Source organism: Penicillium rubens (genome assembly GCF_028828025.1).
Source record: "Penicillium rubens strain IBT 27055 chromosome Unknown utg000003l_segment0_segment0, whole genome shotgun sequence".
Lineage (NCBI taxonomy): Eukaryota > Fungi > Ascomycota > Eurotiomycetes > Eurotiales > Aspergillaceae > Penicillium > Penicillium rubens.
This window is the reverse complement of record NW_026890601.1, coordinates 6,014,170-6,039,453: the sequence shown is the minus strand read 5'-3', so window position 1 is coordinate 6,039,453 and position 25,284 is coordinate 6,014,170. Positions and strand designations below refer to the sequence as shown.

Sequence of the window (25,284 nt, the reverse complement as noted above, 5' to 3'; positions counted from 1 at the left end):
ATTCGATTCAATTAACACTGTGTATCCTTTGTATCATAATTAGGCCAAAAATTAACAAGTTACTATTACTATAAATGTCTTTTATACATTCCAAATGCGGTAACTTACCCCTCCACGATAAGATAGCCGGGACGAAAATTAGTCCGATGGAATTTATCTCGTCTGAGGAAACCATTTTCAATCTACAATCTACAATTCCACGTTAAGATTTCTATTCTTGAAAGAAAATATGCGCACTTCTCCAAATGTGATCATCACCGGCACTCCCGGCGTGGGAAAGACCGTCCACTGCGAGCAACTCGCGCAAGAGATCGGCCTGAAGCACCTGTCCATTAACCAGGTCGCAAAGGACCGTGGGTGCTTCGATGAATATGACGAGGAATTGAAGACCTGGGTGGTCGATGAGGATAAGGTGAGAATATTTCCCACAATGGTCTTCTTTCCACCTGGATCACTACTCTTTCCACCGTTGGTTCAAGACTTCAAAATTCACATGCTAATCCATGCACGGCATAGCTCCTCGATGCCCTCGAAGACGAAATTCCTAATGGTGGCTATTTAATCGACTGGCACGCCTGCGATCTCTTCCCCAAGTCTTGGATCGATCTCGTCGTCGTCCTCCGCTGCCCCACTACAGATGTTCTATACGACCGACTTTCCTCGCGGTATGACAATCGAGCTCGCAAACCTATTTACGCCATCAACTAACATATGTATTTCAAGGGGCTACCACGAGAAAAAGCTAGAAGAGAACGTTGATGCAGAAATCTTCGGCGTCCTAGCAGACGAAGCGCGGGAAGCATTCGACGAAGAGATCGTGGTAGAATTGAACAGCGAGCAGGATTCGGATGTGGACTCGAACTGCCAGCGGATCGCGCAATGGGTCGATTCGTGGAAGCAATCGCAGGCGGAGAATGCTGATTGAGGGAATTCGTCGGGCCATATTACAATTTTTGAATCTTCGTTTCTCATTCTTCTATGGTCTTTTAAGGGCCGAGTTATATACCCATGGCGATTTACTGTTGGCCTTCGGCTAGCCACTGCTGCAACTTCACCAGCGCCTTGTACCGGTGCGAGATCTTGTTCTGTTGAGGTCTTAGTACATGGCCTTTTGGCGGGAAACAGGATCGTCCTTACCTTTTCCTCTTTGTCCATCTCGGCATATGTTTGTTTGCCATCATATTCGAAGATAGCATCCCAGCCTGCCATATATCAGACTTCGATTCTCTGCAAAACTCATTTGGATGTTCAATGTTCACTTACCAAAGTTTCCTGAGCCTCTGGGCCGCACAATAGCACCCTATACATCAAAGTTAGATTCATATAGATTTGAAACGGCTGTATTTGCCTCACCTCTGTTCTCCCCTGGAAAACAATGGGCTCTTCACCGGGACCCCGGCAAAAGGCAAAGGTACACACAGCTTCGGCAGTTCTGTCCTCAAAGCCATCGAGCATCTTGTTCAAGCCCTCGTGACCCAGTTTCTCCATGAACGATTTGCTTGACAATTATCAGCACGATTATCACAAAATCAGACGAACATAACAAAGACATACATGTATGGCCCAGGGAGACCCTTGAGCGCATGGAACTCAAGCGCAGTGTCTTCGGTCAAGGCAGGTCCATTGATCTATTCCCTAGTAAGTATATAGAATTTTAGCATGAAAGGTCTAGGGAGAAATTACCGCTTCGGCGGCACGTCTGGCCTTCTCTTTGGCGATCTCTTCGATTGTGCCTTGGATCTCTGGGACATCGACCTCCTGGTTGTCCACTTCAATGACCTTGCCGAGGATAGCCCGCACCTCGAGGAGCTTGTTTTTGTTGCCGGTGATGAAGTTGAGCTTGGTGAGAGTCATTTTGGCAGTGTAGATAGAGATGGGTTCAGATGTTGGTATGAGTCAGTATTAGATGCGAAGTTCAAGATTAAGAGTCTGCCCCACTGCGCTACCGCTGACCGCATATATCGACCCCAGGTGCTGGGATTCATACCAGTTCAACATGAAAAGCATTCTTAAACATTCCAGATATATTATGGATCTAGTTCTTGGAAATGACTTGTCAAGTGTCTCCCAGGTTCTCTCAAATATCATGTGAAGCCCCTGAAATGGTCTCTTTCCACACAATCCTGGACTATTCGAGTGACTCCCCCACTGAACTTTTGACTACACAGAAAACATCCATGGATGCAAATGACCCCTGATGACCTAGTCTGGGAGCAAGCCGAAGAAATATTCGACAAATGGCTCCTTCAATTTCTTCAACATGACGTCTTAAGACCGATCGGGGCCTTCATCATCACTCATGAAAGAGGCTTTGGTACTGAAATTGATATACTCACAAAAGGATCAACGTTGACCCGCGGTTTTTTGGACCTACGAAGGATCCCGAGGGAGTCGAGACATGGAAAAGAGATTGGGCCTATTGGATGAGGAGGAAAAGGAGGAGATGGAATTGATAGTCGCTCGAAAGTTGATGGAGATGGACACCAAGGCTCTATCTATCGTGGGATCCAGATGAGTACACTGACATTTCACGAGCAATTCGAGAGTCAAGAAAAAGCGAAAGTCGAGAACAGCCTGGAAAAGCGTATGGATAGTGAGCCTACTCACGATGAGACCAGGTAAATAAACCCTTTGGACGTTCTATTTGTGTATCCGGCTTGGTCGTTTACGTTAGGAGAGAAAAAGTCATTTACAGCAATTCCCTGAGCAATCTCTTCTGGTCTATAAGCCAAGACGTCATATGCAATTGAAACAAATGAAAATCATGCGCATCACTGTATCGCAGAGGCCGTGGATAATCCAGGCAAGTCGTAATCCGTAGCTCACAGGAAATCCCAAAGTCTAATATACAACAGTACAGATCTATTCCTCAACCACCCCGTTATCCCAGTCGAGCTTCTCTTGCTGTGCCATCGCTTGCGCGGACACAATCTCAGCAAGTCGTTTCAACCGCGGTGTTTGTAGCCAGGATGGGGTATAGGTCTCCAGAGCAGTGATAACACGCGGCTCGGCGATCTCATACGGGCCACTGTCCTCCATGTCTACTGGAGCCAGGAGGAGCACATCGCTCTTCTCGGTGACGCGAGAAGCGACGGCCTTCATGATTTCGCCGTTGATGGGCTGTTCGTAATCCGCCACCAGGTACTGATTCAGCAGTTTCTGAATTTGGTTCGGAGACAGCCTGCACAAAATTAGTTAGGCGAATTCGTCGGAGAAGACACTTCCAGGGGTTACTTACATCCAGCAAATATCCTGAATGATCTCAATATCATTCAGAGTAGCCTTCTTCAACTGCAGAAGCTTGGTCGCTTGCTGTGTAGGTGTTAGTATAATGACCAAACGAATATCAGACAAAGAACCTTACCATCAAATGCTCTAGCTTCAACGTCCCCTCTGGCATATCATGACTCTTGCACCACTCCTCAATACGAGTGATGTTGTAGTTGATTTGCAGGCCACGCTTCCACGACAGGAAGTTACGCCGCATGAGGAGATCGTTGAAAGCAGTGACACCAACCAAGCGCAAGAGCTCCGTGACGGTCTGGAGGATGATGGCGTCCTCAAGGTAGAAGGCCTTCATTGCCTTGTAAACACCGTTCAATAGACTGAGGAGGTTGTCCATGCTGTAAGCGGGGTTGTTGTTGGAGGGCAGAAGCTTTCCAAGGAAGCGATTCGTTTCACTGGTGACAAAGCCGGGAAGTGATTGAGACTCGATGATGGCTGGAACGATCATCTTGTACAACTTCTTCTTCAGCACCTTCATCCAAGTGTGATAGATGTTGAATTCCAAGCTCTCGAGGTCGTGCTTGACAATTTCCAACAGGCGGTCATACTCGTAGTTCTCGGTCTTTTGTGCTTCATACCAATCCTCGGCCAGGAAGACAAAGGATAGCATCTCGTGCACGTTGGATAACCAGAAGGCACCGGGATTGATCGCGTCGTCCCCATCATGCTGCATGACTTCTTGCTGGATGGACTGCATAACATTGGCCAAGAATCGCTCCGACTCCTTAACAAATCCGTTGTTCCACATCTCCGACGTAACAAGGTTAATCAGGTATGCTGGGAACAGGACTTCCTTCTCAGTTGGAGGTGGTGTCGAAGTTGGGAGCGGAATCTTCAAGTTGCGGATAAGACCCATGGCGACTTCCTCATTCAAGTCCTCCTCTTCAGAAAGCAAGTTCTCGAGCTCCACCTCGACCGACTCTAGACCAGGAGAGATGGCCGCACTTTGACGGGTAGCCATAGATCCGGGCGTGACCGCCATTGAAACAGGCCGAGGGTTGTATGCACCACTGAAACGATCCGTCTCGATCCTTTCAGCACCGGCACTGCGTCTCTTGGGCTTGGGTTTCTTTGAAGATACCAAGTTGATCAAGCCCGGGGTAGGGGTCTGGACTGCACCGCCGTTGGGTAGACCATCACCATTCATACCGTTCAAAGGCACGGATCTCTTGGCAACCTCGAGCTGCTCCTCGAGATCGGAAATCCGCTGCCGGAGAGCAGTCTTGTCTTTCTCATGGTCGGCATCCAAGAGCTTGAGACGCTCCAACTCCTCGTTGGCGGTCTGGAGAGCCTCACGGGAGATTCGCTCCTCTTCTTGGAGGCGCTTGATGGTAGCCTGAGCTTCAGTGTGGCCTTGCTGAAGCTTACTCATCTCCTCTTCAATCGCCTCTAACCGGGCTGCGGTGATACCAGCCTGGTTTGCTTCAACCTGGAGTTCCTTCGTGCGAGCCTCCAAGGCATTGTGTCGGGTTCTCCATGACTTCAATTGGGTATCGTAGTTGTCCAGCTGTGAGACCAAGGTCTTATTCTCAAGCTTGAGAGTTTGCAAGTATTGGGTCAACTCAACCACCTTATTCTCCAACTTGTAAGAAATCTGCTTGAGATCACGGGCATCCTCACGGAGTCTCTTATAAGCATTTCTGGCCTCTTTTCCTCTCCAGAGGTTTTGGATAGTGATAACTTTGCGACGATACTGTCTCCAGGCCCGGAGTTGACGCCAGGAGCGGAAAGCACGTTGAATGACCTTGGCCGCATTTCCATTGATAGAGTCCATGATGTTGCGTCGGCATAGGAATCCCTTCGCAACAGACTCGAACAGAATGAAGTTTTTGCGGATTTGAGTGTACCGCTTCTTCTCCTTCTGGCCACGCCAGACCCGCTGGATCGTAGTAGCAGCCTTGGTGCGCCGAATCTCATGGGCATGCTGGCGTGCCAAGAAACCGCGAATGAAGGCCTGAGTGGTGAGAATTGAGTCGCGAGCATCGAGGTAGCGGCGGCGGTAGTACTTGGCACGCAAGTTCTTCTGGATCATGATGGCGCATTCATTCAACCTAGACGTTCGGAGATTCTCCAGGAATGCGAGCATACCAGCTCGGAAGAAGATCTTAGTAAGACCAAGCTGATACTTATCTTGCTTTTCATCCCCGAGGGCCTTTCGAAGGATTGCATGGCACATATCCCGAATCTCCGAGGTCCATTGCGAAGAATGGCACAGCATGTAGTACCGAATGGCAAATTCCTCATAAGTCCATCGGGTTGGGTAGCCAGCAGTACTGATTCGGACAGTTTCCAGGACACCACAAGCTCTCAGCTGACTGAGAACCATGGGACCTTCGAATTTCCAGGCCTCCTTTGCCTCATTGGGTTTGATGCAACGGATGTAATGAACTTCAGTGTTGTTGATGGTGTGCATCAATTCAATCAGCGAAGACTTGAAGATTCCTCCAAGCGTGGGTTTCCGATTGACTGCAACGCCAATCCGACGCCCTGGAGCTGCTGCAACTGGCTTAGACGACATAGAAGCAGAGTCCTTCTCGCGAACGGCCGCGGCAGTGTCTAGAATCTCCTTGATGAAAGGATTGGAGGAATTGCGCAACACTTCCAGATGCTCGTCTGGCACAGTGTCACGGTTCTTTTCGATAAATCCATCAGATTCATAAGTAACATCAACTGCATAGTGACAGACGGTGAATGCAGACTTCCCAAAGCGGGGTTTCTTGTAGAACTTCTGCTTGTCAGCCGCAAAGTGGTGGTGAAGCTTGGTGACAAACTGCTCGTCTGAACCCATAGGAAGTCGAGACTCTTCATCCAAAAGGGCCAGGACGCCGAGCTTCGCTTCGATAAGATCGATACAAGGTTGATTATCCGAAAAGTCAATGAATGTCCAGTCGATCTCTTCCCGGACATATTCTTCCTGTTCAAGCTTGAACACATGCTGGTTGAATTCCTGTTGCAACTTCTCGTTGGCATAATTGATGCAGAATTGTTCGAAGGAGTTCTTGGCGAAATGTTCGAACCCATAAATATCAAGAACACCAATAAAGCATTTGAACTGCTCAAGCACTTCATCGGTAGCGAGGCGGCGATTGATCTTGTCCACTAGCCAGTCAAATAGACTTGAATAGATGAACTTGGAGACGGAGTCTCGGACAACCAAAGCCTGTTGCTGTGTGAGATTGGAGGTGATTTTCTCGCCACGCGTGATAAGTTGCTTCTTCACGATCCATTTTGCAAACTCGGTAGCATCGATTCCAAGCATCTCACACGCGCGGAGAAGTGAAGGCTCGGTCGACGAGACTGACGAATCCGTGCGAGTAGCCGTAATCTTGACATTACCGAGGTGAAGCAAAGCGGCGAGAACACGGAAGATGCCTGTCTGGTCTTCTTTCGGCACACCAATCACAGCCAGCGACTTCCTGGTTGCCTCAAATTCAGCCTTGTCATCGACACCGTCGATCACTGGAGTGCCACCCTGGTTCAGATACTCAAAGTCTTCAGTAGCCAAGAGACCCAGCTCCTGTTTCTCCGCGTCGGAAGCACCAGCTACCAGCTGGTAGAAGATGTGGTAATTGCGCTCCTTGAGAGGCTGGAAGACCAGTCTCGACCGCTCAAGAAGATACGTCCTGATCTTAGCTCCGATGATATTCGTTCGGTCATCGAACATAATCTCGATATACTTGCCGAAACGGGAGGAGTTGTCGTTGCGAGTGGTTTTGGCGTTACCGAACGCTTCCATGACCGGGTTGGTAGCTAGGATCTGCTCCTCGGTTTCACTGATTGCCTCTGCGCGGCTAGTGGTGTATTTTCCAGGCTGATCGGAAGACTCGCGAGTCGCAAAGTAGCGCATGATATATTTGGCACTCACGGTCTTACCGGCTCCAGATTCACCGGAGACCACAATCGTCTGATTCTTTCCATCGCGAAGCATGTCACTGTAAAAAAGTGTGAGCGAAACCGACTCCAAAGAAGCAAAATGTGGACGAATCTTACGCAAAAGCTTCCTCCGCAATTGCGAACAGGTGAGGCGCCTGCGAGGCACGTTGTTTCCCAGCATAAACCTGCACCATCTGCGGCACGTACAGCGAATCGACTCGGGCGAAAGGGTTGGTTGCGATCAAGACGATACCACTGTAGGTATATATCTCCTTCTGAGCGTAGCGGAGTTTTATAGCCTGGAGGACTTCAAAGGGCCGTCAGCTGGGAGGGCGGCACTAAAAAAGTAGGAGCAAGACAAACCAGCAGGCTCGTTCAGGTGAGACAAATTCGTCAAATCTTCGCTTGCTTCAAGCATAGCAGGGTTCATGAGCGGAGGTAATTTAGGGTTGTTATCGACCTGCAGCTCGGACTGCGTAGTCTCCACGGTTTTTGTCTGCTCCGATCAAAACAGTGTCAGTCGGTCAACCCCAGAAAATTAAGGCTTAAAGAGACAGGAATGCGCGTCCAGCATCCGTTCCAAGGCAGTTACCTCTCCATTTTCCAACTCGAAAATTAGCTGCACTTTCTCTCCATCCTCCAGCTTCTCCTTCACTTCGGATGCCAGCCATCCTTCTGTCGGGTCGGGCTGCCAGGCCCGTGTGCCGACCTCATAAATGTGCGCCATAATGGAATGTAGGTCGTTAATCGTTCTTGATGCAATAAAAGCGGGATATTTGCAGAAGCTCCGGGGATGATGGGTGTTTTCGGAGGTAGGGCATCGAAGGGAAAAGGCGATTCAGATAGTCCAAAGACAAGGGGGACTTCTCAACCCCTCATCTCATATTTCGAAAGAATAGAATAAAAAGATTGAAGATAAGAAATAGATGGAGGTGGAAAGAAAACCCTTGAGACTAACAGCTGGTCATTTAGCGAGAGCCCCTGAAGGAGCTTAGGGGAATATACTGGGGGGACGCCACACCCCACAGCCTGTCACCGCCATCCTACTTTGTCTGCATTGTACCTTGCCTAGGTACTATGTTTACTATTTACATTGTACTATTTACTACTTGGATTTATTCTATTAGTTAGGATTTATTTATTTATTCTTTATCAAGAAAACAATGTCTCGTTGACCTGAGACATATTTAACACATGTAAAATTCCAAGGTTGTCTCTGGTATTGCTTCCTGATTTGAATATCAAGTATACAAACAAAGTCACATACCTGTAGACCACCCACTTTTTATAAGACAATTCAAGTGTCTCACTTATGGGCAAGTCTTTACGGGCATTGGACGCGAGAATTACACACCGATTATGTCAAGTATTGATTGAGTATTAGAAGATAGAGAGGTCAACGCAGGGGGGCACAAAAAGGCAGAAAGCAAAGCAAAATATCAGAGAGTACGAATAATCTCATGTTGGGCATTCACCACCGGCAACTTTTTTCGTTTTAGTTTTGCTTGCACTCGGCGGCCTCCTTCTTGGGCTTGGAAGTACCGTCCTGGGACAAAGTTAGCAGGTTGATCTAAATCGGTGAGTGTTGTATGTCCTACCTCTTCATCTGTGTCCTCCTCGTCCACATCACGGTCCGACCCAAGATCCTCCTCGTCCTCATCGTCCTCCTCCTCCTCATCATCATCATCCTCAAACTCGTCACCATCGAAATCCTCACCGAGCTCCTCAAACTGGAGAGCTTCGCCGGTGAACCAGTCGATGGCACGGGGAATAAGCTTCTCCTTAATATCCTCGCCGAGCTGGTAATCAAGCTCCAGACGCTCTTCAATGTCGCTGGCGACTGACTCGTCATCCTCGGAGGGTGGCTGCGGGGGGGAGAAGAAGTTGAAGAAGGACTCGGTAGGCACACTAATCTTAACAACGCGGGTCTGCTTGGTGTCTAAGGGAGGGTAAACTGTCAGTTTCAACTTAGCAACCCATTATTCGAGTGCACATACTCTTGTTGCGCTGCTTCTTGCTCTCCAGACGGAGGGTCAGGTCTTTGTCCTCCTTCCAGTCAATTTGGGATCCATCGGCGTGGTCGTAAATGAAATCGCCACCGTATCCACTCTCATCCTTGTAGAAGTATGTCTTGGAAATGGTTTTGTTGGTGAAGAACTCGTTCTCAGAGAACTCAAAGATGAGGCGGAATCCGGGTCGGTCAAGGTACTCCATGCGAATGTCGGTGAGGTGCTTGAGAGCCTCCTCATCGCGCTCGGTGATCATCTCAGCAAGCGAGATCTGGTTCTTCATGGCAGAAAGCCAGAACTCGGGAATGCCGTTCGCGGTCTCAGCCTCCTCCTTCTTGGGTTCCTCCTTGGTCTCCTCCTCATCACTCTCCTCATCCTCCTTTCCGGCCTCAACCTCGGCCTCGGTCGGCTCGACACCGCCGTTGATGATAGTAGAACGACGCTGGTACAGGGGCGTGAACTTGCCGAAGTACTTCTTCTCAAGTTCCAGAACCTCCTCTTGGAACTGAGCCTCGAGCTTGGAGTGCTCCTTCTGAATACCCTTCAGACCAGCGACACGGCGGCGGACGGAGGGGGGGAGAGATTCGATGTAGCCTGACGAGCGACCGACGAGTTGACCCAACTTGCCTTGGATCATGGAGACCAGAGCAGGGTTGCGGGCGAAGAGCGAGGCAGCGGCGGCTTTGTCAAGGGATTCTAGAAAAAGGGAAATCACGGTCAAAGAGATGTCGGTGAAGAAAAGAAACGAAATGACTTACCCTCCTCGATGCTGGATACACCAGGCTGCTGAGCGTGAGACGAGATGGGAGCATTGTTGGCCGGTGTGTTTTGCGGGGTCCTTCTGCAAGTCAGTATATAATTTTTTTTTTTTTTTTTTTGCTTTTGATAAGGGTGGAAAAAATAAAACTGGGAAATCCTTACGGTGCGACCGGGAAGTCCGCCTTCTTGTTTCTGATGGGCTCAGACATGATGAATGGGGGGAATGAAAAGGGGGTGGGAGAGAATGAGGTGAGGAGAGAGAAGAAGGAAGAATTTGATAACCCGTCTAGTTTTGGGGGGAGAGAGTCTGGAAGATGGTGGGATCCTTAGCGCCCTGTGGTCGAGGGGCTTGGCGGGTTGTGGTTGAGAGCATGCAAAGGCTGCAAATTCTCCCAACAATACCTTTTGATACTTTGATTTGTCGGATCTTCATACCTTCGATTTATATTTATATTTTACCTATTCTCTGTTTCTTCTATAATGTCTTGATGTCCTGATATCAAGATATCGAGATATCTTGCTTCCTGGAATTTCGATCTGATCGCTCCCGGTGGCGCCCTGAACCATTACCCCTCTCTCCAATTCCAATGCTATGAAGAGAATTATTTCTATGGCCGTGGTTGTTGACGGCACCTTCTTTTGACCTAAGCAACTTTCTTCGAACTCCTTGGTGAGAAAATAGAAAAAAATAGATTCGCCCCTCTATGGATAGAAGGAGATATATATTTATAGAAACAGGTATTTTACACCCGTGGACGGGCATGTTGTGTCCAAACTGCATGACATTTGATGACGTTCAAGGCCCGGGGTTAAGCTAGGATGATGTAAAAAGTTATTTGTTTACAAGGATGCAAGTAGTAATCCCAACTAGTCACTTGGATAATTGCAGGAACTAAGGAATTGAGAGTCTTTGGGGCCTGGAGTGGATGTAGATCTTCCCGTATCTCAGATCAAAACCCCGTCGATGATTTAGTGGCCAATAAGATGCCTGTTAAAGTTCAAAGATATGATGCCAAGACACATCCAGTCTTCTAGATTGTTATCGAACCCCGCCAATATATATACATAGCATATAGTAAAAGTCATTTATATCGTGTACGGAGTACAACTCTATATGGATTCCCTGCATGGGGCCGGGGGATTTCCAAGTTTGGTCCGCCTCGGGATACATATAATTATGTAATCCAAAGCTTTATCGGGAAATCACATGGAGATAAGTCGCTCTCCGCTGTGGGACTCCGATAAGCTCCAGATCACACACCCTGCTTTTGTGGGAACTTGCGCTCCGCGATATATGCTCTCCTTTGGTCCTGTGTCGGTGAAATACGACCATACTAAAACCCCATAATACGACACTCAGACAGGCTGCTGGGGAATTGGCTGCGCTGACCTCTCTCTTAAACATGGGAAGCCGTCCGCAGTCTCCCTCGGGGACTGGTCCCGTGGACCTCTCTATGCCTCGAAATAGACTGCGACGCGATTCCATGAGAAGCAGGTTGCTATGCTCCCTTACTATTTACCTCTACCCTTGAATCGCTGCTGATTCTTCTTTAGTATGAGCGTCGTGTCGGATGTGGAGATGGCCCGTAATGAGGTATGTCAAATCTCTATTCTTATGTGCAGTCTTCGGCGCAGGAGCTGACTCGCACTAGGTCTTCGATGGCCCGATATCGGAGAGCATTCCTTCTAGCGTCGTCTCGTTCGCGCACCGCCGTGATCGAGCAGGCTCTACGGTGAGCTTTACATACTTTCAGGACGAGGAAGACTTCGCAGAATGGTCGAACGAAGATGAGGATGTAGTGGATGAGGAAGGCGAGGACGATGAAGAATCTCTACATGGGATCAGGGACCCAGATCTTGAGTCAGCTAGGGGATCCTTTGTGTCTAAGCGGATGTCTACCTCGCGCGACTCGGTTGAACATCCACTTCTTTCTCGCTACCTATCCGCCAGCTCGTATGGCCGAGACCGGCGATCCGGCAGTCGGTTGAATCAAAAAGTCTATATTGCGTCGGAGGATCTGACAGCTGTCTTTGCTGGCTTTTCCACGAGTTCGGGAGGGTTTGCTGTCTATATTGCCCTTTGCATCTTGACCGGTGGATTTGCCTGGCTCCTCTTCCGATGGCTGCCACGATGGCGGGTAAAGTTGATTGGGAAGGCAACCCCGATAGGGAAATGCCAGTGGGTGGCTATCGAGGTGAAATTGTGAACTTCCCATCCCATACAATAACCGTCTGACCCCATAATAGGACCAATGGAACCAATTCACCATCCACGGAGTTGACAGCCAAATCTATGGACGTCCGCTTTCCACGGTCTTCGCTGACTCGCCAAGTCACGGCTACGATGAGGATAATGACCCGAATATCGACTCTCTACGCTTCATTGACTATCGATATCTGAAATTCTTCTATCATCCAATCGAGGACAAATTTTCTTTGATAAATGGCTGGAAAGATCCCTCGTGGACTAATGCCAAGGTTATGCGAAGCGGATTGGATGCCGACGAACGAGACAGCAGGGAACAGATATTTGGAAGCAACGCCATCGAAATTGAGCAAAAGACAATTCCTCAGCTTCTCGTCGACGAGGTCAGTTTCCTTCTGGTTATTTCATCAATATATCTGACATCGTATAGGCCTTTCATCCTTTCTATATCTTCCAAATTGCCAGTCTCGTTCTGTGGTCCATGGATGAGTATTACTACTACGCCGTCTGTATCTTTCTTATATCATTTTTCAGCATAGCAACGACTGTGCTAGAGACAAAATCAGTGCGTTTAATCCTAAAGTTAAACCAATCTCCAGAAAACTAACGCTGCTATAGACAATGAGTCGGCTCAGGGAGATATCTCTCTTCGAGTGTGATGTTCGTGTTTTAAGAAATGGGTTCTGTAAGTTCGCTCGATATGTCATCTTATTAATTGATGTAGACTGATCGTATCTGCAGGGCGGTCTGTCTCCTCACAAGAGCTGGTTCCTGGTGATGTGTATGAATTCTCCGACCCATCCCTTCACCAGGTCCCGTGTGACTGTATCTTGTTGTCAGGGGACAGCATTGTGAATGAGAGCATGCTCACCGGTTCGTACAAGACTTCAATATTTATATATGCATCTAACTCGAATAGGTGAATCCGTTCCCGTGTCTAAGACACCACTCACTGATGACGCCCTCAAATACCTCGACCTCAGTACCCCTTCTATCCACCCCCAGGTTGCTAAGCACTTCCTTTTCAGCGGAACGAAAGTAATTCGGGCTAGACGACCCCAAAATGTTGACGAAGATGAAGCAGTAGCATTGGCAGTCGTTATGAGAACCGGCTTTTTGACGACCAAGGGGGCTCTAGTTCGATCGATGCTTTTTCCAAAGCCTTCTGGATTCAAGTTCTATCGAGACTCGTTCCGCTACATCGCTGTGATGGCGATTGTCGCCCTTCTCGGATTTGTTGCTTCATTCATTAACTTTGTTCGATTGGGTGTAAGTCAATGCTCGGAGACCATTTTCCCAAGGTTGTTTGGCCACTAATTCAACGAAACACAGCTTGCTTGGCATCTGATCATAATCCGAGCCCTCGATTTGATCACGATTGTTGTACCGCCAGCTCTCCCAGCCACACTTACCATCGGAACCAATTTTGCGCTTTCAAGGCTGAAAAAGCAGAACATATTCTGTATCAGCCCACAGAAGTGAGTCGCGGAAGCTGAATGATGTTTTAACTTCGACACTAATACATGAAACCAGGGTCAATGTGGGAGGAAAGCTGGACATTGTTTGTTTCGATAAAACTGGAACCCTCACAGAAGACGGGCTGGATGTGCTAGGAGCCCGTATAGTGACCCGTGGCAAAAGGTTTGTCTGTTTCCGAGTACGGTTCTTAAGCTGGCGCTGAAGAAGACTCTAGGTTTTCAGAGTTGCTCTCTGAGACGTCAGACGGGTTTCTTTGCCCTTCCCAAAATGTCGACTCCGAATGCGATATCGAAAAGCAAAGGAACATCATGTACGCCATGGCTACATGCCATTCCCTCAGGGTAGTGGACGATGAGCTGTTGGGAGATCCTCTCGATGTGAAGATGTTCCAATTCACCAACTGGAGGTTTGAGGAGGGAGGGAATCATGTTTCCGACCAGACAAACCCCAAATACGACACCATAGCGCCGTCAGTTGCAAAGCCCCCTCAACGACATATCGGTGACGAACAGGATGTAAATGTGAGTTGATTTTATTCAGGCCACGACTTCATTTCTGACAATATTCAGGACTCTCTCGAGCTTGGAGTGCTGCGGAGTTTCGAATTTGTCTCCAATCTTCGCCGCGCAAGTGTCATCGTCAGGAAGTTTGGTGACAATGGAGCAAGTTTCTTTGTCAAGGGTGCCCCGGAAAGCATCAAGGACATATGTATTCCTGGAACACGTCAGTGCTCTCCCCCCCCCCCCCCCCCCCTCTATCTACGTAAGCCTGTGTTGCTGATATACTTTCTTTTGCAGTTCCTTCGGACTATGAGGACCTCCTGAACTACTACACACACAAAGGATACCGTGTGATTGCCTGCGCTTCCAAATACGAACGAAAGCTGAGCTGGATGAAAGCCCAAAAAATGACGCGGACGGACGCCGAATCCGACCTGGAATTCCTGGGCTTCATTATATTCGAGAACAAGTTGAAACCCAGTACTGCCGGTGTGATTTCTGAGTTGAACGAGGCGGGCATCCGCAATGTAATGTGCACCGGTGATAACATCTTGACTGCCATCAGCGTTGCTCGTGAATGCAACATGCTTGGACGTGATGAACTATGCTTCATTCCGCACTTTATTGAAGGTTTGTTTTTACCACATCCAAGCTGTAGTCGTAATTCAGTATTAACGATACGCAGAACCTGGTATTTCATCCAAGATTTCTCTCATATGGGAATGTGTGGACAATCCCGACCTCCAGTTGGATCCCAGAACACTCTTGGTAAAATATCTTTTCCTTACATCCAGTTACTAGCAGCTAATGCAATTGCAGCCTATGAACGACGCGGAGGTCGACCTGTCAATTCCAGGAAACGTTCTCACCGAGCGTGAATACTCTGTCGCTGTCACGGGTGATGCCTTTAGGTGGTTGGTTGACTTCGGGAATGAAGATTTACTCAAAAAGGTAAGTGGCTGTTGTGCTGACTCTTTCCACCTTCTATTATGCCTCGAACTAATGTGTGCTGTCTAGGTGCTTGTATGCGGCAAAGTGTTTGCTCGTATGTCCCCAGACGAGAAGCACGAACTGGTTGAGAAGCTTCAATCTATCGATTATTGCTGTGGCTTTTGCGGCGACGGTGCCAATGATTGTGGCGCTCTGAAGGCTGCAGATGTTGGTATCTCATTGTCGGACGCCGAGGCGTCCGTTGCCGCGCCCTTTACCAGTCGCCTGTTCGAAATCTCCTGTGTTCCGACGGTGATTAAGGAGGGTCGAGCTGCTCTGGTGACAAGCTTCTCCTGTTTCAAGTTCATGAGTCTTTATTCCGCCATTCAGTTCTCCTCGGTTAGCTTCCTGTACACGTCGGGGTCAAATCTTGGTGATTTCCAGGTAAGTGGGCTATATTACCAAAATAGTTGAAGGATCGCTAATGGGTTTAAGTTCCTTTTTATCGACCTTGTGCTCATTATGCCCATTGCAGTCTTCAGTGAGTGGTTCATTTCTACTAGATTTGAGTCTCTGAGCTAACTTTCTTCTAGTGGGTTGGGCTGATCCTGCTCCCACGCTGTCTCGGAAACGGCCAACTGCTGATCTTGTGTCGCGTAAGGTATTGACACCTTTGCTCGGGCAGATATTGTTAGTTGTGCTGTCACAGCTCGCAGTCTTCCGGACTGTTCAATTACAGCCGTGGTCAGTAACCATCACAATATACCCATCAAAATTATTCTAACAAACGATGCAGGTTCTTGCCGCCACAACTGGACCTGGAAAAGAGCAACATCGTCAACTCGGAGAATACGGCTTTGTTCTTGTTTTCCTGTTTCCAGTACATCTTCATCAGTATTGTTCTGAGCGCCGGTCCACCATTCCGGAAACCAATGACCCAGAATGGTAAGTATCACCATTCACTTCATTTTCTTGCTCATCAAGATATTGACGGTCACGATTTAGGGCCGTATTTGTTTACGATCATCGTCAACACCATGATCTCTGGCTATATGCTCTTTAGACCATCCAACTGGGTGTCGGAGGTGATGCAACTGACTTATATGTCTGATGTTTTCAGATGCTGGCTACTCGCGCTAGCATTCGGTATCTTCGTTCTGTCCTGGACAGCAGAGAAGAACATATTCCCACGTGTGGCACAGATGCTTGGACACGCTCGTGCCCGCTTGCAGCCAAACTACCGCAAAAAGCGCAAGATGTACAAAGTGCTGTTGGAGGCATTGCGCCTATGAAATACGCTTTTAAAGCACCCACATTGTACGTTATCAAATAGAGATAGACTGTAGATTGTCGGTCTTTGGATATATGACCTGGTCATTTGTCTATAGAGGCTCCGCCTCGGCCAATAGGGCCACAGAGTTACCATTTCAGAAAATTGAAAAGAAAGGGTATGATACAATTCGGCTGGTAAATGGCTATCGTGAACCTGGCACTTGTAGCTTTTGACATGCACTCGGCAACACCCGGCTCTCTGCTCCTCTCTCCCCACTCCAAGTACATAGTACACAATGTGGCCTAACCATCACCGCTGCCGTGAGGGAAGAAGCGGTCGCGCAGGAAAAATGAAATTGACGATTGTAATTCGATCAGTGGTCCCAAGGGTGCTTCCAGCCCAACAGAGCGGGACCATCCTTCTTGGCCCGGTACATGAGCTACTCAGAAGGATCCTGTTAGTACAAATTCTCCATATCAAAAGGAGGCAATCCTTACGAAGAACCACATGCTAGCGCCCAATGCAGTCGCAGTGAAGCGGTAGAGCGGTCGGACCGGGTGGATGTGGATAGGGTGGGAGGAATTGCCCGCCATGACTGTGTAGGTTGGAGAGCAATTAGTTTCCGCAGAATTCGTATAAGCGGATAAAGGTGCATGCAAGACGTACTGTGTACTGAAAATGGCTGTTGTTGGTTAACAGAACGCCAATCTCGAATCGGATCTGAAGACGGAGGGTTCTGCGGTTCAACGGGGACGGAGAGGTCTAAGACACGTGACCCGTGACGGCACTCGACTTCCACAGCGCAGCGGTAGGATTGTTCAGCAGTACTATCGGCAGAACACTCATTTATATCATTATTGGAGTGTTGCCTGACTCCTATTCTACTCGTGCCTTGATTGGGCTGGTTCCTATTCAGGTTTATATTGAGCCTATTGTATGACCGACCTCCGTACGCGAGGCCTTTGAACAATGCGAAATCGTCGCACATGCTTTCTACTATGATATGGACTCGGCTTTTAACACATTTCACGTGCTTGGTTCTCTCTGAGAAGGCTCCTGTTAATTCGCATTGACGCTTTCTTACCGCCGTCTGTCTTCGAAGACTTCTCGAACCCTCCTCCGTGTATCTTTGACGCAACACCGAACCAAAACATACCGAACATCTTGACCGCGGCCGATAATTAATTTTGAAATAATCACCAGCTAGCACGATCAGCATTTTTCCTCCGGCGTGAGCGACCAGTCCAAGCGACGAGTCAATATGGCGATCAAATCCCTGGAAAAGGATGAGAATGGCCAGGCCCGTTTCTTTGGCTGTTCGAACATCCGTGACTATGAATTTCTCGATAAGCTTGGGGAAGGAACATTCGGGTGAGTCTGGCGGCGCTGGCACCGAGAGAACCAGGCTGACTGGTTGATAGCGAGGTCTACAAAGCAAGGTCGAAGAAGGACGCCAAAATTGTCGCCTTAAAAAAGATCCTAATGCACCACGAGAAAGAAGGCGTGAGTCCACTGGCCACCCCCCCTTCTTTTTGGCCATACTGACCTTTGCTGTTGGCACTAGTTCCCCATTACCGCCATCCGAGAGATCAAACTCATGAAGGCGCTCTCCCACCCAAACATTCTGCAGCTCAAGGAGATGTCAATTGAGCGAGGCAAAGGCGAAGGACGGAAAAAACCGAGCATGTACATGGTCTTTCCATACATGGAACATGACTTGTCAGGACTCCTGGAGAACCCGGCAGTTACATTCACCGAACCGCAGATTAAATGCTACTTGATGCAGCTCCTCGAAGGGCTCAAATTCATGCATGCAGTAAGATTGCCTTGGAACACCCATTCCTGCAATATTTGTCTAACAGCTTCGCAGAACCGCATCCTACATCGTGATATGAAAGGTAGGTGTTGAGAGTATTGATATGCCATAGCCCTGAGCTAACAAAATGAAAAGCCGCGAACCTTCTAATTAGCAATGGAGGAATTCTCCAAATAGCTGATTTTGGTCTTGCTCGGCCTTATGATGATGCCCCTCCACAACCCGGAAAAGGAGGAGGAGAATCCAAAAGAGAATACACTGCACTTGTTGTCACGAGGTGGTACCGTCCCCCAGAGTTGTTGCTGCAGCTACGGAAATACACAACAGCTATTGACTTGTGGGGAGTTGGGTGAGTTTTCCACCCCTGCTAGCCAGGTTTATCATCTTCTAATACCCTGTAGCTGTGTATTTGGCGAGATGTTTAAGGGCAAGCCTATCCTCGCTGGAAACAGCGATCTTAACCAAGCAGAATTGATATTCAACCTTGTGGGCACTCCCAATGAAGAGAATATGCCCGGATGGAGTCAACTCCCGGGTTGCGAGGGCGTGAAAAACTTCGGAATCAAACGCGGGAACCTCCATAACTTCTTCAAGGAGTATGTTACTTGTTTTCCCCCCAGAAGACTTGGCCCCTAACTAACCATGCAACAGCCTAAACCCGGTAGCTATTTCTCTATTAGGCGAGTTCCTCCGACTAGACTGGAGGAAACGCATCAACGCCATGGATGCATTGAAGCACCCATACTTCACCACCCAACCCCTCCCAGCACGACCCGGCGAAATCCCCCAATTCGCCGATTCCCACGAACTCGACCGAAAGAAGTTCCGCAGCCAGCGGGTGCCAATGCCCCCAGTGCCTCCAGCCGCCTCCGACACAAGCAATGGTGCTTGGCCAAGCTCTGGTTCTCGCGGACCAGACTCCCGACATAGCCGCGTCCCCGGCGCCGCCCGTGGAGGCCGACCCAATGCACAAGGAATGCATGGAAGCCATGGACATCATGCAGCTCACGGCCATCCGCAACGCCGCGCGCCTTTCCCACCTACACAAAGAGATACCGGATTACCCCCGCGTCCTCCCGCACCACACAACCCGCCATGGGATGGATCGCAATCCAACAGACCTGACAACAGAGATGATCGCCGAGGTCAATTCGGACAAGGTCGCCCAGGAGGCAGATCAGGGAACCTGGACTCTTATGTTCCAAATTACAGCAGCAATGACCGCGGCAGTGACCGCGGCAACGATCGGTCGCGAGACTCTGGCGAGCATGGCTCGCATTCAAACGCCGATTGGCGCTCGACTAGTCGGCGTGATTACCGTCGGGATCCTCCACCAAGAAGAAGGAGCCGCAGTCCCGGCTACAGAGACGGCAGTCGAGGGTAGGGTCATGATGTCCAGCGAGTTCTCACTTAATGCATTTTACTTAGCCAATCCGTGTGGATGATATATGGCAGATTAAAAATGGAAATGGAAATGAAAATGAAAATGAAAATGAAAACGAAACATTCATGTCATAGCTTTTCTCTAGTAAATGGTGCATGGTATTCACAAAATATACACTCAACCGCTCTTACATCAGTCGTATCCAACTCGATATACTCGTGAGTTGGCAATTGCAATCTTGTAACATCCTAGGACCTCGTTGAGAGTGTCCCATTGCGATTGAGATTGAGCCCTGCGAGGACCCATCTATCTTAAGTTGATTAAAGCATCATAGCCCGAAGGCTAGCTTGTTTTTCGAATCGGTTGTTTAATACAACACGCGGGTCATGATGCGAGCTGGAAAGGTGTTAGTCGTAGGTTCATGCGAGAGAGAAAGGATATGATCTTACAAGGAAGGCTCTCGAGACTGGTATACAATTCCTTGATGGTGGCAGCGTCCACGTTGCTGATATCAGCCATCAGATAGGCAACCTATAATAGTTAGTTTCTGCTGTCTTTCTCTTTTGTGTGAAAGGCATGGATAGACATACATCGCCTCTGCTATCGGTCATCTGCTTGTCGACGTTGTGGTCACCAATTATCTCGTTGACTGTGGCATTGTCAGTTAAGAGATCGCCTGATTTGAGTCAAATATACTCTACCTTTACGCAACACTCCAGGAATGTTCTTGTGGATGTAGATCACCTAGGCAAAATCAGTATCGTTGCAAAGCCGGATGACTGCACGAGGCAACTTACACGAGCGTGGTCAGGCTCATCCATTGTCAAAGAACGGAGGACAACCTCGGGCAAGTTGACAGCACCCAGGGTTGAACCCTCGTTAGCATAGCGGACCAGAGCCTGGGCAACTTCGACACCAATGGCCTTCTGAGCCTCCTCGGTACTTCCTCCGATATGGGGGGTCAGGATGAGGTTCTTGAGCGAGCGCAGATCAGCTCCCCAGCTGTTCAGATCGTTGTTGAAGTAGTCACCGTTTCCGGCGGGCTCATTGGGGTACACATCCAGAGCGGCACCAGCAACCTTACCGCTGCGCATGGCATCGATAAGTGCGGGGATGTCTACAACTGTTCCTCGGCTGGCGTTGATCAGGTAGCTTCCCTTCTTCATCTTCTCGAACTGCTTCTGTCCAATCATGCCCTTGGTCTCGGGAAGTTCGGGAACGTGGCAGGTAATGAAATCAGCTTCGGCCAAGAGATCATCCAAGGCTTCCACCTGGCGAGCAGTACCCAGTGACATTATGTTGAGCACGTCGTAGTAGATGACGGACATTCCCATTGCCTCAGCCAGTACGGACAGCTGGGCACCGATATGGCCATATCCAATGATACCTGAGAAGTCAGCAAAACAACCCCGCAACAACAGCATAATTGGAAGACATCACGTACCGAGTGTCTTTCCACGAATCTCCCAGCAACCGTTGCTCACTTTGTTCCAGGTACCAGCGTGCATCTCGCTGGAGCGGTCGCCCAATTGACGGGCAAGCATGACCATTTCACCAATGACCAACTCGGCAACACTGCGAGAGTTGCTGAAGGGGGAGTTGAAGACGGCAATACCCTGGTCGGCGGCATATTGGAGGTCGACCTGGTTGGTACCGATACAGAAGCAACCGATGACGATAAGGTTCTTCGCTTCCTTCAGGACTCGTGCGGTGAGCTTCGTCTTAGAGCGAATACCAATGACGTGGACATCCCTGCAATACAGCACAGTCAATTCATGAGCTCCGTGAGTCACCGAGAGGGAATTAGATTGGGACCCACCGAATCTTCTCAATGAGCTGATCTTCTGGGAGGGAAGACTTCAGGAATTCCACCTGGTAGCCTTGCTGGGAAAGGATTTCGCGGCCGGTCTGGTTGACATTCTCCAGGAGCAGGACCTTGATATCTTCTGTAGCGAATGGCTTGAGGGGCTTAGCGTTCACTGGAACCGTACGGTTGAAAGCAGAGCTGTGGCTGGATGGGGAATTGAAGGAGGCGCTGGGGGAGGTAGCGAGGAGGGAGGCATCGTCCTGACGAGGACGGATATCTCTTGCGTTTGACATGATTGAACGTGTATAGAGGACTGAAGCAGATTGAGAAGAAACAATCAGGGAAGATGTGGATGAATGCCCAGGTGGTCCACATGGATGACTCTTAATAGAAATTAAGTAAGCCCCCAAGGTCTCCGGAATCGGACTCTGGTTTCGGGGATTTACATTTGCAACTATGCATATATCCTACATAGTATGCACATTTCGCTCTTGCTAATTGATTTTTATTATTATAACTAGATAGTTGAAATATAGTGCTCTACATGTATTCTTTGTATTCTTTGTATTCTATGTATTCTATGGAGGGGCACCGCGGGGCAAAGATTTTCTTTTTCTTTTTCTTTTTTTTTAAAAAAAAGAAAAAATCCAAGATCTGACCAATCACACGCAGATCACATGTTTATCGGATGAGCTTATCTGCTTTAGGCAAATTATGGGTTCACCTAGGTAGTATTGCGTGCTACATCTAGTACTATATGTACAACTGTTGCTATAAATGTAGTTAATAGTTATAGATAAATTGTATATCTCCTTAAACCTGACCTTGCATATTTCGGTATCGCTTTATTGACCATTAATATACATGCTCCTCCGGGGCCCAGGGCTGCCCAGTTGAGTATCACCGGCCTCCGGGGCTGACTTGCTCAAACATAAGAACCTTGGAATGTAAAGACGAGCCGAGTAACCTCAATAAAATGCAATATGCTATTCCTGTCACCGGGTGTATCTATGTACTATTCGGAATGCCCGGCCTTGGAACTTGGAAGGTTTCCCACCAAAAAAAGACTAGTGCTGTTAACGTGACTCTAATATCTACTATGTACCGACTTTATTACATATGTAGGTACTCTATTCTGCACGTTCCTATTTCACTTCCAACATATTAAGGTTAGGCGCACACTCAAGAACCTTTCTGGAGGCCTAGGAAGGTTATTCTGACTGACCTCCAGATCACCAGCTTACAATCCAACTTCCGCTACAACCCACAACTACTCTGCAACTACTCTGCAACACTCAAATCCCACTTCTCGTGAGTATTCCCATCTATCACCGCCGCCATTCACAAATTGTGTCCTTATTTACGTGAAAATGATACTAACGTGACTAGAACATGGAGGACTATGGCTCAATGGAAATATCGTTGCTGGGATTAGATCCGTTACAAATATTCGATTCCTTCGGAAACTTCAAGCCCGTTCCTGGTTACCAACGGGAGGACAGGCGACTCTTTGAGTATGGCGGGGGTCTTCAAATACCCTCGGAAACCTTCGGGGCGATTTTAATGTTCGATTATCTCTTGCGGGCACTCATACAACATGCGGAATGGATTAAAGCCGAAGAAGGTGAATTGTCGTTTGTAGATTTATCATTCCAGGACTTTTTGCTATCCTTCCTAGGAGAATTGGGATTGGAACCCGAATTGGAATCCGAATTGGAAGCTGCTAAGTCCTTTGCTGAATTGGAAGCTGTTGAATCCCTTCTTGATGACGTTGCATTTGCCGAGATGGGATTCGCAATGCGGTTTGAACCTTCTATCATAGTAAAGTCATGATAGACACCCATGAAATTGGGGTCTTTCAAATCGGGATCCAGGTTTTGGATAAAGGCCTGGCATCGGGAATTACCCTGCACAGCCTTAACGAAGAAGTTGAGAACCATATCCGCCGCCACGACGGAGGAGTTTCGTTGGTGAATCTCAAAGAGAGCTTCTTTGAACTTGCGAACAAACTCCTGGGGATTGCTGTTGTTGTTCTTGTGTTGAAGATTGATGAGAACCTCGAAACGCTTGAAATCACCCTGCCAGGGTGAGGAACCATATTCAGCGCGAAGAAGTTTGTATGCATCTCGTGGATTCTCCACATTATGCACATAGGAAGCAGGGATAGTGTCAAGGGTGCTAAAAATCTGATTGCAGCAGTGAATGTTAAACAGGTCCCATTTGTCAACGAGGACCTGATATTCCCTGAGTAGCTCCTTGTTCTTCTGCTTTTGTTCCTTAACAAGCTCTCGGACGACAACGTCAGAGACAGGAGCAATTGGATCACTAGAACCTGAAGCAAAGACAGCACTAGTAGCTCTATGCTGAGCAAGTTCTCGCACAGTCTCGACGGATTCGTCATAGAGGTCCGGGGGAGTGGGTTTGTTTACAGTGCCTTGTATGAGGTGGACGTAAGTCTTGTTGTTTCCTCTCAGGGCCATGTACAGTCTGTGTTGCCATTGGGCGAAATTGGATTCACCCTTTAGCTTGGGGACGATCTTGGAGATATCGGATTCCTTTTGGCGATCGAAATCGTAAGGGGTCGACATGGTGACGGTCGAAAGGGATCGAACGGTCAAGAAGTTGTTAGGATGACGGTCGAAAAGCAAGGTCTCGAACGGTCAGGGAGAGTCTGGATGGACGAACGGTCTGAAAAGCAGACGGTCTCGTCGAACGGCCTCTTTTTGTTTATGATCTTGTCTCCATTGTAGATCTTAACAAGAATGTATTCAGGTATTCATATTTCTGTCTGTTATAGTCTATTGAGGTCGAAGTAAGGATTGAGTTGATTACTTCTTGGTTACTTCTCACTGGTTATTGAGAACCTGCCTACTTAGGTAGGTAGTGACCATTGTATGTTATGGATATTGTCCTCACCTGGAAGGAACCTTGGCTTTGTTTACTTGCTAAAAGGGAAGGCACCGGTCAGTCTCCTATTTAAATTCTGCTCTTCTCCTTTTCCTCTTCTTTTTTCTTCTTCTTCTCTTTTCTTCTCTTTGCATTTCTCTCTTTGCTTTCTCCACTTTGACATTTCGACTTCAAAATGTCTGCTGCTACCAGTTCAGCGTCCACCACCCATGCCACTGGTTCCCTCCAAGACCCTACGAAGCTCAGTTCATGGGTTACGGAGGCTCAGGATGCAAAGAAGACCCCTTTGCTATTCTCGTGCATCTACGGGATCTATCTTTTAGGCCGGATTGTCGTCCTTCTCGTGGCCAATGCCCTCAAGAAGAGAGAGTCACAAGCAGAGTAAGATTCATTATTCTCCTTCCCCTACATTGAGAGTAGCCATGAGGATGCTATTGAGGCCTTTTTACACTAGACAAATACTAATCTCCACTGTAGGAAGGATGCCAAGTGCAGTGAATGCCCCACCGCAAGAAGCCGAATCCTGGAGCTTGAGCAACGGGTTAGGATCGCAGAGCTCTCCGCCAGGGATGCCAACTCACGCGCTGAGAGATTTGCAGTGCAAGTGAGACGGGCAAATGAACTAGCGGAAGAGTTTCAGCGACGAGCTATGGCGGTTGAGGAGCGGGTAGGTGACTGGAGGAATTTCGAGTTTTCCGCCAATGAAGTTGGCAGTTTGCACTCACCCCAGACTCCTAGTCGTCATTCTCCTGCTTCTTCTGCTCAGTCCCAACCCGATTCCCTGAAGACCCAAATCAAGCAATCCCGGGTGGTAAGCTGGACACGCTCCATCTCACGCTCCGTCAGACGCGCCGTGCGCCCCCGCCGTCACAAAAGGAGTGAGACTTTGGAGGCTGGTCAGCAATTTTCCAAAGTTCGCAACTCTCGTTCTAATTGACAAAGGGTATCTGACTGTTAGTCTACCCTTGTCGAGGAACGAGCTTCGTCATTTCTTACAGGAACGGCTGGCCTCGGCTTGGCCTGTTCCTGATGAATTGACGAACTTGGCCTGTTCTT

General features: G+C 48.4%; 9 protein-coding genes across 9 annotated transcripts; 4 read left to right on the top strand and 5 right to left on the bottom strand.

Moving 5' to 3' along the window:
• Positions 1-229: 229 nt before the first annotated feature.
• Positions 230-925, top strand: N7525_008521 (nucleoside triphosphates FAP7; the record flags this gene model as incomplete). Its single annotated transcript, XM_002562576.1, has 3 exons — positions 230-412; positions 517-665; positions 724-925. 3 exons carry the CDS (start codon positions 230-232, stop codon positions 923-925), a joined length of 534 nt encoding a protein of 177 aa, XP_002562622.1.
• Positions 926-1,016: 91 nt separating this feature from the next.
• On the bottom strand, positions 1,017-1,854 carry N7525_008520 (non-canonical purine NTP pyrophosphatase; the record flags this gene model as incomplete). Its single annotated transcript, XM_002562575.1, has 6 exons — positions 1,017-1,085; positions 1,138-1,202; positions 1,264-1,300; positions 1,354-1,498; positions 1,555-1,628; positions 1,684-1,854. 6 exons carry the CDS (start codon positions 1,852-1,854, stop codon positions 1,017-1,019), a joined length of 561 nt encoding a protein of 186 aa, XP_002562621.1.
• Positions 1,855-2,862: 1,008 nt separating this feature from the next.
• Positions 2,863-7,885, bottom strand: N7525_008519 (type V myosin; the record flags this gene model as incomplete). The annotated part of the gene is made up of 6 exons (XM_002562573.1): positions 2,863-3,181; positions 3,239-3,312; positions 3,365-7,217; positions 7,276-7,465; positions 7,522-7,654; positions 7,751-7,885. The coding sequence occupies 6 exons, from the start codon at positions 7,883-7,885 to the stop codon at positions 2,863-2,865; spliced, it is 4,704 nt and encodes a 1,567-aa protein (XP_002562619.1).
• Positions 7,886-8,653: 768 nt separating this feature from the next.
• nap1 (histone chaperone NAP1) lies at positions 8,654-10,135 on the bottom strand (the record flags this gene model as incomplete). Its single annotated transcript, XM_002562572.1, has 5 exons — positions 8,654-8,704; positions 8,757-9,097; positions 9,156-9,863; positions 9,926-10,005; positions 10,089-10,135. 5 exons carry the CDS (start codon positions 10,133-10,135, stop codon positions 8,654-8,656), a joined length of 1,227 nt encoding a protein of 408 aa, XP_002562618.1.
• A 1,194-nt stretch (positions 10,136-11,329) lies between these two features.
• N7525_008517 (uncharacterized protein) lies at positions 11,330-16,333 on the top strand (the record flags this gene model as incomplete). Its single annotated transcript, XM_061214415.1, has 20 exons — positions 11,330-11,421; positions 11,481-11,520; positions 11,579-12,121; positions 12,174-12,515; positions 12,563-12,697; positions 12,751-12,817; positions 12,874-13,005; positions 13,052-13,401; positions 13,465-13,610; positions 13,666-13,773; positions 13,826-14,132; positions 14,181-14,334; positions 14,409-14,741; positions 14,797-14,879; positions 14,931-15,062; positions 15,129-15,485; positions 15,537-15,582; positions 15,635-15,785; positions 15,838-15,986; positions 16,047-16,333. The coding sequence occupies 20 exons, from the start codon at positions 11,330-11,332 to the stop codon at positions 16,331-16,333; spliced, it is 3,954 nt and encodes a 1,317-aa protein (XP_061068846.1).
• A 290-nt stretch (positions 16,334-16,623) lies between these two features.
• N7525_008516 (uncharacterized protein) lies at positions 16,624-17,302 on the bottom strand (the record flags this gene model as incomplete). Its single annotated transcript, XM_061214414.1, has 2 exons — positions 16,624-16,753; positions 16,812-17,302. 2 exons carry the CDS (start codon positions 17,300-17,302, stop codon positions 16,624-16,626), a joined length of 621 nt encoding a protein of 206 aa, XP_061068845.1.
• Positions 17,303-17,575: 273 nt separating this feature from the next.
• N7525_008515 (CDC2/CDK family serine/threonine-protein kinase) lies at positions 17,576-19,575 on the top strand (the record flags this gene model as incomplete). The annotated part of the gene is made up of 8 exons (XM_061214413.1): positions 17,576-17,685; positions 17,736-17,817; positions 17,879-18,130; positions 18,185-18,212; positions 18,266-18,479; positions 18,532-18,726; positions 18,782-19,014; positions 19,061-19,575. 8 exons carry the CDS (start codon positions 17,576-17,578, stop codon positions 19,573-19,575), a joined length of 1,629 nt encoding a protein of 542 aa, XP_061068844.1.
• Positions 19,576-19,881: 306 nt separating this feature from the next.
• Positions 19,882-21,614, bottom strand: N7525_008514 (D-3-phosphoglycerate dehydrogenase; the record flags this gene model as incomplete). Its single annotated transcript, XM_002562569.1, has 7 exons — positions 19,882-19,910; positions 19,964-20,045; positions 20,105-20,163; positions 20,216-20,258; positions 20,312-20,901; positions 20,959-21,266; positions 21,334-21,614. 7 exons carry the CDS (start codon positions 21,612-21,614, stop codon positions 19,882-19,884), a joined length of 1,392 nt encoding a protein of 463 aa, XP_002562615.1.
• Positions 21,615-24,403: 2,789 nt separating this feature from the next.
• N7525_008513 (uncharacterized protein) lies at positions 24,404-25,165 on the top strand (the record flags this gene model as incomplete). Its single annotated transcript, XM_002562567.1, has 2 exons — positions 24,404-24,609; positions 24,706-25,165. 2 exons carry the CDS (start codon positions 24,404-24,406, stop codon positions 25,163-25,165), a joined length of 666 nt encoding a protein of 221 aa, XP_002562613.1.
• Between the last annotated feature and the right edge of the window lie 119 nt (positions 25,166-25,284).